The sequence below is a fragment of the Bactrocera dorsalis genome, chromosome 6, assembly GCF_023373825.1.
Source record: "Bactrocera dorsalis isolate Fly_Bdor chromosome 6, ASM2337382v1, whole genome shotgun sequence".
NCBI classification, from domain to species: Eukaryota; Metazoa; Arthropoda; class Insecta; order Diptera; family Tephritidae; genus Bactrocera; species Bactrocera dorsalis.
Window position 1 is genome coordinate 11,668,644 of NC_064308.1, and position 12,019 is coordinate 11,680,662.

At 42.4% G+C, this 12,019-nt stretch overlaps 3 protein-coding genes across 9 annotated transcripts in view; 2 read left to right on the forward strand and 1 right to left on the reverse strand.

The window, feature by feature from the left end:
* Positions 1-12,019, reverse strand: part of LOC115066076 (sodium- and chloride-dependent GABA transporter 1) — a 373,293-nt gene that overhangs the window by 120,615 nt on the left and 240,659 nt on the right. For all 7 annotated transcript variants that reach the window (XM_049459653.1, XM_049459651.1, XM_049459648.1 and 4 more), the window contains one exon: positions 2,710-2,954. In XM_049459653.1, the coding sequence (XP_049315610.1) occupies positions 2,710-2,954 (245 nt within the window). The remainder of the gene's footprint in view (positions 1-2,709; positions 2,955-12,019) is intronic.
* LOC125779124 (craniofacial development protein 2-like) overlaps positions 1-12,019 on the forward strand; it is a 245,945-nt gene that overhangs the window by 119,498 nt on the left and 114,428 nt on the right. The gene's annotated exons all lie outside the window — the stretch shown is intronic.
* On the forward strand, positions 5,940-7,538 carry LOC125779111 (uncharacterized). The gene has a single exon (XM_049459672.1). It carries the CDS (start codon positions 5,940-5,942, stop codon positions 7,536-7,538), a length of 1,599 nt encoding a protein of 532 aa, XP_049315629.1.

Genomic DNA, 12,019 nt, shown 5'->3' on the forward strand with positions numbered 1-12,019 from the left:
GCAAAACGTACAGGGGTCTGGGAAGAGTATAGGGGTAACCTAACCCTATATAATAAGGAGATTAGGTCTGCCAAACAGGCTAGCTTTAGGAGATTCTGTGAAAACGTCTCCTCCACACCAGAAGCGGTTCGGTTGCACAAGGCTCTGGCTAAAGGGAAGACTGACACAGTGCTAGCTATCAACAGGAGTGACGGGACATTTACGACCAGCGCGGAGGACAGAGCTTCGAGCTCACTTCCCGGAGACTATTCCGGTAGACAGATGCCCACCTGAAACTGAACACAGGCCATCCCGCTCTGATTGGGCAATCGCTTAACAATTATTCACTGCGGACTCGATCAAGTGGGCAATGGCCTCGTTTGAAAAATTCAAGTCTCCAGGAGTGGACGGCATCTTCCCAGCGCTTCTACAACGAGGTGAGCAGATCCTTCTGTCACACCTGATTCGGCTGCTGAGGGAGAGCCTCACATTGGCGTACATCCCTGACTCATGGAGGACGGCTGCGGTGATCTTCATACCCAAAGTAGGAAGAAAGGACTACTATCTGGCTAAATCATTCAGGCCAATTAGCCTAACCACCTTCCTACTAAAAACTATGGAGAAGATCATAGACCATGATATAAGGTCGAAGGCGTTGAAGACGGCACCCATGCATGCGGCCAGCTTGCATACAGAGCGTGAAGATCCACCAATACGGCTCTGTACCAGCTGACCTCTGAGATAGAGAGCTCACTGGAGAAAGGGGAAGTGATGCTATGCGCCTTCCTGGACATCGAAGGTGCCTTTGACAACACATCTCACAGAAGTTTACCCATGGCACTGAAGGGAAGGAATGTGGCGGCACCGGTGCATAGATGGATAGAGGCTGTACTGCGCACAAGGGTCGCTGAGACCAAGGGTATGCGAACGACATTGTGATCATGGCTAGAGGCAAATTTGAGGACACCCTCTGTGACCTGGTGCAACGAGGTCTAAACCTAGCAAAAGAGTGGTGCAGAGGAGTTGAACTGGGTATCAACCCCTCAAAGACGACCGTCGTCCCGTTTACGAGGCGTAGGTCCCTACCCGGCCTCAGAAATCTTACACTTGGTGGTAGAGAGATCGAGATGACTAACAAGGTCAAATATCTTGGTCTTACGCTGGATTCTACTCTGCGGTGGAAGCAGCATGTGAACCAGACCTTAGTCAAGCCTACAAAGGCATTAATGGTGTGCAATCGGCTGGCGGGAAAATCCTGGGGATGCAAGCCAAGGATCGTTAGGTGATTGTACACCATGCTTGTGCGACCGATAGTCACATACTAGGCGGTGTCCTGGGCTTCTATAGCATCGCAGGCTTCGGTGGGAACCCAATTATCGAAGCTTCAGCGGCTAGCATGTGTCTGCATGACACTATGCGAACCTGCCCAATGGCAGCGCTGGAGGTCCTGCTGGAACTCACACCGCTTCACATAGTGATCGGTCAAGTAGCCAAGCACTCACTTCTGCAAATAATGGCAGAGGGATGTGGTAAAGGCAAGATAATCTCGTCCCAGAGGATGGAGATGATAAGTGGCAATATTCCAATTGCCCTCCTCCCGAAAGTCAGGATTACAGAAACTATCAACTTCACGAAGAAGTTTAAGGTTGCCCTCGGCAGCAAGGGTGAGTGAAACGACTCCACTCTTGAGCTGAAGCTGAGAGATAGCACACTAAAGTGGTACACCGACGGCTCGAAAACGTCGGAAGGAATGGGTGCAGGGATCGCAGGTCCACGCACCAAGCTCTCCATACCGATGGGTAGCTATCCGAGCATCTTTCAGGCCGAGGTCTTGGCCATAAGTCGGTGTATAGGGATAAACCTCCATCGCAAGTATCGCAATGAGCGAATAGCCATACTCAGCGATAGCCAAGCGGCACTAGAAGCGATCTCCTCGTACGAGATTAAATCACTACTAGTGCAGGAGTGTAGAGATCGGCTGAACAGCCTAGCTGAAAGGAACCAGGTGCACCTAATCTGGGTGCCTGGTCATAGAGGTATAGCCGGCCCGCTCCGCAGCCTCCACAAATATGGTAGGGCCCGAACCATTTACTGGGGTGGCCCCCATACCGTGAAGGAGCTGCTCCGTAAGGAAAAAAGAGTGGGCAGAGAAAGACATTGGCAACGGGTGCATGGTATGCGACATGCCAAGTTGCTAATTGGGGGTACAACCAAAAGAGGTTTAAATCAATAATTAACCTCCCAAGGGATAAACTCAGGCTTCTGGTCGCATTCTACACCGGTCACTGCAAGTTGAAAAGGCACTTATTTAACATGGGACTAGCCTCTTGCGTTAACTGCCGGTATTGCGACAGCGAGCCTGAAACCCCGGAGCATCTGCTAATCGACTATGTGAGTCCCTGTGAGTTAGGAGAGGGCACAATAGACCTAAGGTCGCGGTGCATTCCTCAATTATTTATCTATCTACCTTGATTTTATCTAACATTTCGTGTTTGTGTTTTAAAGAATATACGAATATAAAACGGGTCTTATCAGCCATTAACGGAAGTACGTTTTTTACACCACCAACCGAATCATCCCGCATGGACCCACACATTGATCAGTCTCAAAATCTCTAGCGCCACCACCAAAGAAAAATCACTAGATTTAGTGCATTGTATAAAGCTAGGTTTATAGACCTGGAACCACTACTTCACTATGAATACTTTAGTTAAATAGTAATACACTTACCTGCGAAATGCATGTAAGACCAACAAGATAGCTCAGGGTGCACACGACGGCAATAAATATTTCTTTACGTTTGCGTAACAATTGTGGCCATTCATCAATTATAGCTGTAATGAAACCTTCCATTGTACAGAATTGTGAATCAAGTCCAATAAGAAGTAACATAAAAAAGAAAAGACAAGACCATAAGGGTGAACCTGGTAGTTGTAACACTGCTGATGGATATACCAAAAATGCCAAACCAGGACCTGTAAAGACCGAACATATAAATATTACAATATAAAAGCAAACTTTAAAACAATTAAGTTAAGAGAGCCATAAAATACATTAGGTGGATTCTCTTGCGCTTGCACGGTGCACGACTTGCAGAGTTTTCCCTCTTGGTGCAACGGCACAATAACAAACACACGCAGCAAATTATTTGCAATGGCTGTAAAATATGTCAGCCCAAAACCAATGTTTATTTCCGTGCCGTTAAATTGTTGATGAAGGTGAGTTTTAAATAGATTTTATAATTTCTACTTAAATTATAAAGATTTGTTACAGTTTTTTGTTAAGAATGAATGCAGAAGCAGCGCTAATTCACAATAGTCATTCTCAATAAATTGACCGAATCAGCCGTTCATATATCACTAGATTCTGCAATGGGTGCTCTCTTGACATTGCGCATTTCGGTATAAGATTTCTACATTTTTTGTCATCGTGCAATCTTGCAAGAGCAAGAGATTCCCATATTGTTTAAGTTTGTTTGGAATTTAAGGTGGCCTCGCTCCTGAATAGGTTTAATACACACATCTAAAAAAAAGTCTCGAGCTTAATATAGCTTGCTGAAGAAGCTTTTTTCTCTAGTGTGCTCATTATCAATACCAATAAAAATTACAAGAAGAGAGTTAACGCATAAGAAAACTTTGCGAAGAATTAAATTTTACAGTGGAGATGTTACAGTATGATTACATGTAACTCATTGAGTCTAAGTTAAATGCCATATATAAGCAACTCATCTTCCAAATAAAATAAAAACTAAACCATAACGTTATCTTGACACCTTTGTGAAATGGTTTAAAAATTAGTGTAATTGATGTACAACCACAGCAAGTGTAGATATTGGATCTAAATATTACACAAACAGTGCTTTCAAGGTGTGCCACCTCATCTAAAAGTAGTCGAAAACGAGTTACAACTTTTCAATACTCAGATACTGAGTATACCTAGTAAAACATGTAATACATGATGTGTGGAATGTCGACCTGTTACTCTAATTGACTTTATGCTAAATAGATACATATCTGTCAATCTGCGAGTTTTCGTAACCAATATTCTGTTAATATAATAGTCAATTTTTGTCTAGTCGAAGTATGAAGTTTGTCTAGACCTTAGCCCAAACCTCATATTCCCAATGTAATTGTTAACGATTAATAATAAGTTCACTAACTTTAATATATGATTTATACTGTGCAATTTGGCATCACCATTATCAAGGTACACACTGCCCAATCTGGCATCACCATGATCAGCAGACTCATTTTCGTTTTAGCATTTCTACCGTTGTTTGGGTCAGACCATTGTGTGGTATACAACAACAACTAGACGCACGGTTATCAGGTGATGCGTTTTAGCTTGGCACATCATACGATTATACTGTTCTTTGGTCAGACCATTGTTCCGTATGCAATAACAACATTCTTATTTTCGCCAGTTCGCTTACATGTTATTTTTCTATATAAGCTTGAGTTAAGCATAGAATAGTCTCAGTTGTCAAATGCATTAGATGGTACTTGGAGAGTACCAAATAGAGAAAATAAATTTATATTGAAAGTGAATCGTGGTTTTTATTCCAGTGCAGACATATACGTTATACGAGTTTAATTTGAGTGTTTAGTGCAATCCTAAACATTTTTGGTGCCTCCTGTGAGGACGTGTGTATATTGTTTAAATTGCTTATAACATGTCAGCATTAAACTTGCGTACATCAGCGCGCACATCTATTTTGCGCATCTGGACGCAAGTTCAAGCGGAGAACTACCATCCAGACTGTGTTGAAAGTGAACAGCTCTTGGGTAGTGCCAGACAACACTTCTCTCGTTTTATGGACAACCATTTTGCCCTCGTGTCCAGCGCACATGGAGGCGAGATGGCAGAGCATGATGATTTGCTCGCTTCAACGGAGGAGATTTTTAACAACATTTGCATCAAACTAAAACGCAAAATGTCAGCGTTTAGCGAACTTCCCATCCAGGAATGCAGCCATGCACCAGACATGCGTTTGGATCCCGTCTCCATTCCGAGCTTTGACGGACATGTTTGAGACGCTGGTTCACAACAGAAGTGACTTGCAGTCCACCTATAAACTAGGAAAATTGAGACAATATGTGAAGGCGGAAAATGTTCCTTTAGTCGGTGGTTTGTACACAGGTGGTTATGAAGAAGTCTGGGCTGAACTGAAACAACGTTACGACAACCCCCGTACTCTTTCGGAGCATCATGTTCAGCATCTTCTAGACTTACCAACTCACCCATCAGAATCTCGAGCTACGCTACTTAATTTTGTGGATAGTGTACGTAATTCCTTCAGAGCGCTTGAATTGATGAATGTGCCAGTAAAACAGTGGGATACTATAGCCGTACCACTGCTACTACCGAAACTGCCGATTGTTACTCGAACCGAGTGGGGAATGAGCCTAAAATCCAATGAAATTCCGAAAATGGAAGAAGTGATCATGTTCGTGGAACAGCGTGCAGCAAACCTGCCGACATCGGCGCCAATTGTTCCACATATTTTAAGCGGACGCACATCCAGTCGTGTCGTGAAGGCGCATCTGACTATGAACTCCGAAAAAATTCTTAATCCGTTGGTAGCATCTGACAAGGCAACGAATTGCCCATCTTGTAATGAGTTTCGTCGCATTACGAAATGTCAAACGTTTCGTAACCTTCAACTTGACGGACGCTGGGACTTGGTGAAGCAGGCATCATTATGTTTCAATTGCCTCAAGGCCGGCCATCGTAATCGCGACTGTCCATCTGGTTTATGTCTCAACTGCCAACAGAAACACAATACTCTTCTATGTAGAAGGCCCCAGCAGAGGAGCGTTGAAGGTACTTCCTCCAGATTTACTCCTGGAGCGTCGGCTACAGCACCAATAGTGGCTCCCAAGGTACTTCCTCGACAACAATGACCAAGCAGCGACGTCCAGTCATTTCTCTTACAGAGTGACCGGACTATTCTCTTAGCAATGGCAAACGTGCTTCTTGCTGACTGTAAGGGTTATTTAAAGGAATGTCGAGCACTTTGCGATATCGGTTCCCAGGTGAGCTTCGTTTGTGAATCATTAGTAACTGTTTTGAATCTTCCTAGAAGTCCCTGCGAGTTGCAAATCGAGGGCATTGATCGAAGCCTTTCAACTCGTACCAAAGGTGTTGTCAGAGTTAGTATGCAGTCTCATGTGGACGAGAAGTTCCAGATCAGCTTTGATGCGTTCATCATTGATTCAATCACGTCTATGGCTCCTTCTACTAATATAGACATCCGGACCAGTCATCACTTAAGGGATCTTTGTTTAGCTGATCCGGAATTCGGTATACCAGGTCCCGTAGAATTACTGATTGGCGCAGATATTTGGCCTGCTCTCGTATTAAACGATGTTGTCGTCGGTTCTCATAACGAACCATGTGCATTACACACTCGTCTGGGATGGGTAGTGCTAGGGCCAGTAGCATCGAACGAGTCGAAGTCAACCCTTTTCTCATCACTCATTGACGTTTCCGATGATTCTACCAACGATGAACTTCTAAGAAAATTTTGGGAAGTAGAGGAGCCTCCTGATAACATCAAGGCGGAGGTGGACGAATGTGAAGAGATTTTCGCAAGTACGGTTGCGCGACATCCGAATGGTCAATATATAGTACAGATACTATTTCGATCTGATGCCCCTCCACTTGGAAATTCACATTCGGCGGCACTTCGGCAATTTTTGAAACTAGAGCGGACATTGGCAAACGACTATGTACTGAGGGCGAAATACGTGGAGTTCATGAGGGAATACATTAATTTGGGACATATGAAAGCAATCGATGCTCCTCCAGTTGACATGGGAAGCCGTTATTACATCCCTCACCATGCTGTTTTGACCAAATTCAGAGTAGTGTTTAACGCATCGTCTAAAACAACAAACGGTGTATCTTTTAACGATACACAAATAAGTGGACCACAGCTACAGGACAACCTGGTTGACATACTTCATCGATTTCGGCGGTATTCGGTAGCTCTCACAGCCGATATCAAAAAGATGTTCCGACAGGTAATGATGGACTCCAGGCATCGAAAATGGCAACAGATCCTTTGGAGGGAGGGCCCTAATGAACTCTTGCGTACCTATCAACTTAAGACAGTGACGTACGGTATGGCGAGCAGTCCTTTTAATGCTATTAGGTCATTGAGACAGTGTGCATACGATAATTCGAAAGTGATCGCTGACGTCAGCCGGGCAGCCGCAGCACGAGACAGCATCCTTCATAGCTTCTATGTTGATGATTATTTGGAAAGTGTCCACACGACAGAACTGGCCATCAACCGTGCACGAGACGTTGATGCCATTCTTCAACAAGGTAAATTTGAGTTAGACAAATGGAACTCCAACTGCGTTCAGACCCTGGAAGGAATCAGTGGCTCTAAGGCGTCAGCATCGGAGATAAATTTTAGCGATTCCAGCACAACGGTATTGGGCCTTCACTGGAATCCTATTTCTGATACGTTATTCTTCAAGGTTAAGGTATGTAACTTTGACACAATTCCTACTAAACGGATTGTTTTGAGTGATATTGCAAGGTTGTAGATCCTCTGGGTATGCTGGCACCAGTTGTCGTGACGGCCAAGATATTTGCTCAAAATCTGTGGTTGGCAAAACTGAGTTGGGATACGCCTCTACCACATAATCTTCGAGAGACTTGGATGAAATACCGGAACAGTCTACAGGCTCTCGAAAGGACCAAAATACCACGATGGCTGGGGATCAGAGAACATTCTGTATCGACACTACATGGGTTCTGCGATGCAAGTACCAAAGCTTACGCCGCAGTTATTTACCTACAAAATACCAGCGCTAACGGAGGGACTATCCCCCGCCTGGAGCTTTCAGCAGCTCAGCTATTGGTTACAACTATGAACAATATACGTCGCGCCTTGCAAATGGAAGATACAGCTTACACTTTATGGAGTGACTCAACAATTGTTCTCCATTGGATTCGGCGGCCACCCATTTCATTGAAACAGTATGTCGCAAATAGGATAGCTTTTATACAATCAAAATCGGACATAAACGCGTGGCGACACATTCGTTCAGAAAACAATCTTGCTGACTGCGCCAGCCGTGGAATTACATCGATAGCAATCATGGGGAACGACCTTTGGTGGAAGGGACCTCCTCTTATTCATGCGGTTAATGAATCATCATCCGCTTTACCAAGTCTCACCGCTGAGGAAAATCAAATTTTTAATGGGGAAAGCCGTCCGTTAACGGTGCATCTTGGCGTTAACAGCGGGGACGGTATACTGATGACATCCTTTCATGCAGAACGAATACCTTTGGTAGCAAGGTTTAGCCGTTTGAGTGTCTTACTGAATACAACTGCTCGGCTTCGTCGTATCATGCCGACGTTTAGAAATCAGAGATCACAGGACTTGATTACTGCTGAAGAGAAAGAATGGGCACTAATCACGCATATTCGTCAAAGCCAAGGTAAAATGTATCATTCTGAAATAAGAGCACTTAAATCTCGTTCCAGCATCGATTTGTCAAGTAAGCTTCTTCCACTGAACCTGATTTTGAACGAAGAAGGCATACTGCGTGTTGGTGGTCGGTTAACAAATTCGGAATTACCGTATGAGCAAAAACATCATTCTTGCCAATACCTGTTCATTGGCAAACCTTCTCGTAAGTGATGCTCATCAGCGCTGTCTCCATGGTGGGATACAGGAAATGCTGCAGTACTTACGCATGCGATTTTGGATTATGCATGCATGTCGGATTGTAAAGTCATATCTTCATCAGTGCGTCATATGCCGTCGACACTCCCGAGTAACTCAGCAGCAACAGATGTCGTCACTTCCAAAATCCCGAGTTATAGTTGCCCCACCCTTTACCCATACCAGGTTGGACTATTGCGGGCCTTTCAACGTTCGTCATGGAGGAAAGCGAGCGACTACAATGAGCAAAACTTACGGAGCGATTTTCATTTGTATGGCTACAAAGGCCGTACATATCGAACTTGCGGAAAATTTGTCAACTCTGGCATTTATCGATGTGTTTGATCGCTTCATAAGCCGCCGTGGAATATGTTCGATCCTTTATAGCGACAACGGAACACAATTTGTAGGTGCTAGCCGAGTTCTACATCAAGACCTGCAAAGTTGGAGAAATTTATATGCAACTCAACACCTATTGATGATATTCCACAAAATCGTCTTTTATATTCTCAACAATTACAGAAAGTGTTCGAGCATTTTTGGAAGCGGTGGAACCGTGAATATTTATCCAGCTTACAGGCGCGTCGCAAGTGGGAAGGTCGACGTGAGAATCTCCAGCCAGGAGATGTAGTACTGATTCAGAACGAGAATCTACCACCCACGCATTGGCGCATAGGTCGCATCACTGAAGTTCATCCTGGCAGCGACGGATTGGTACGAATAGTTACTGTTGAATATAACAGTAAGAAACGTACACCTGAAGGACTTTTCGTTAAACACCACTGTCAACGTCCAGTGCAAAAGATTTGTCGTCTTATTGATCCAAATCGCGAATTCCTGAACCCTAACGGTTCAGCCGGGGAGGAATGTTAACGATTAATAATAAGTTCACTAACTTTAATATATGATTTATACTGTGCAATTTGGCATCACCATTATCAAGGTACACACTGCCCAATCTGGCATCACCATGATCAGCAGACTCATTTTCGTTTTAGCATTTCTACCGTTGTTTGGGTCAGACCATTGTGCAGTATACAACAACAACTAGACGCACGGTTATCAGGTGATGCGTTTTAGCTTGGCACATCATACGATTATACTGTTCTTTGGTCAGACCATTGTTCCGTATGCAATAACAACATTCTTATTTTCGCCAGTTCGCTTACATGTTATTTTTCTATATAAGCTTGAGTTAAGCATAGAATAGTCTCAGTTGTCAAATGCATTAGATGGTACTTGGAGAGTACCAAATAGAGAAAATAAATTTATATTGAAAGTGAATCGTGGTTTTTATTCCAGTGCAGACATATACGTTATACGAGTTTAATTTGAGTGTTTAGTGCAATCCTAAACAGTAATCAATTCCGATTTTTTGGGTGACGTTTTCAACATCAACGGGTCATATAGGATTTAGTTTCTTTAGTTGAGTTTATATCACATATGTCTCATTTGATGATTATCTTAGTACAATTTTCGCTAATGGAAAGTAAAATATGGTTGTAAAACTAAGCGAGTCTTTAATATAAGTTAAAAGATGTACATTTTTTATTAACCCATTCACTATTTTGTCGAATTTTGAATTTTTTTGCAATATTTTTTATTTTAAAGTTTTGCAAACACCTTAATTTGATTTGTTTCCGAGACTATAAGATGTTTGGTTGCATCATTGGTTGGTAGTCGAACTTAGCCCTTCATTACTTCTTCTAGCAGCACAATTTTTTTTTGTGAAACATTTTTAAGAGTTAACATTGCCTATTGATGCATTAATATGATTAAAATAATATTTATAGTTGAAATAATTAAGGTTTTATAAATTCTCAGTTAGTAACTAATTTTATAGATTCTGTAAAATGTCAGTATTAATCAACTTGAACAACTGAGTCAAAGCATTGAAATAAAGTACAGTGGGTTGCCAAATTATTAGGGACAGTCGTATTTTTTACCAATTTGTTCCTTTGGGCGCAGTTGAGTGCGGTTTTAAGAGGAACAACTTTACAGGAAAGTACTTTTTGCGTTCACCACATCTTGATAACTCCAGTTTTAAGTAGATTTTGAGAGTTAATGTATTTGTTTACTTTCTAAAAATATTTTATTAACGGTAGACTCGCAGGGTGCTGAACACGTATTTTAGTGAAAGTTGAAATTAATTATTTAAAAAAAGTTTTTATCATTTTTGTGCAACAAACGCAGATCAAATGTAAGTATCATAGTTGTATTATTAAAAAATAATGAATTTGGACCGATTTTCATTATAATATTTTTTTATTTTGCTCCAGTATGGGTCGAGGGTGTGATTTGTCCCCAAGGAAAAAATCAGAGATTAAAATTCTTCTCCAGGCCACAAGCCATTCGCAAAGGAAGATAGCAGAACTAGCTGGAGTTTCTAAGACAGCAGTGAATAAAATAAAGATTAGTTTGGATCAAAATCAGTCACTTTCGCCAAAAAGAAAAGGCAAGAGTGGAAGAAAACGCATAACAACATCACGATCTGACCGGAAAATTCGGGACATCTGCTTGCAAAACAGGAAGAAAAGTGCTGGGCTCTTAACTCAATTAGTCCAAGAGTCTAGAGTACTAGTATCCAAAAGAACTGTGCAGCGAAGGTTAGCAGAAGAAGGGTTGACTGGTCATCGTCCTGCTAAGAAACCTCGGTTAACAGATGCCTGGACCCAAAAATACCGCCAGAAGACTGACGAGCACTGGAGTAAGGTCAGCTATTATTATTACTGTCATCTTACACCATTTTTTAAATCATATATTTGAAAATAATAAGCAACTTTGTTTTTTTTTTTTCAGGTATGTTTTTTAGATGAGTCAACATATAAAATTCTGGCCGACAAGAGCAGCTTCGTCAGGCGACGTCCAGGCGAAAAATATCACCCTGACTGCATTGTGGAGAGGGTTAAACACCCTGTTAAAATAATGGTGTGGTCTGTCATAAGCGCTAAAGGGGTTGGACGTCTCTACATTGTCCAGAGTACCATGAGACAAGACCAATACAGACAAGTTCTGGAAACACGACTGTTACCGCAACTTAAGGATTGGTTCACAGACGGTGAGGTATTCATTTTTATACATGATTCAGCGCCATGTCATAAAGCAAGAAGCATAACCAAATTTCTGGCAGACTATAACATTCCAGTTTTACCTTGGCCTGGCAATTCACCTGACATGAACCCCATAGAAAATTTATGGCAGATTACCAAGGCCGAAATTGCCAAAGAGATAATAACTACCAAGGTAAAATTGATTGAAAAGTTAATAAATGTATGGCACTACAACCCCATGATTAAAGAAAGTGCCTTAACGTGCATAGAAAGTATGCCCAGACGGATTAAAGCACTCATT

What these genes read in the sequence shown, in the direction of transcription:
- LOC125779111 (XM_049459672.1), top strand. Translation starts at nt 5,940, where the DNA reads ATGGCAAACGTGCTTCTTGCTGACTGTAAGGGTTATTTAAAGGAATGT.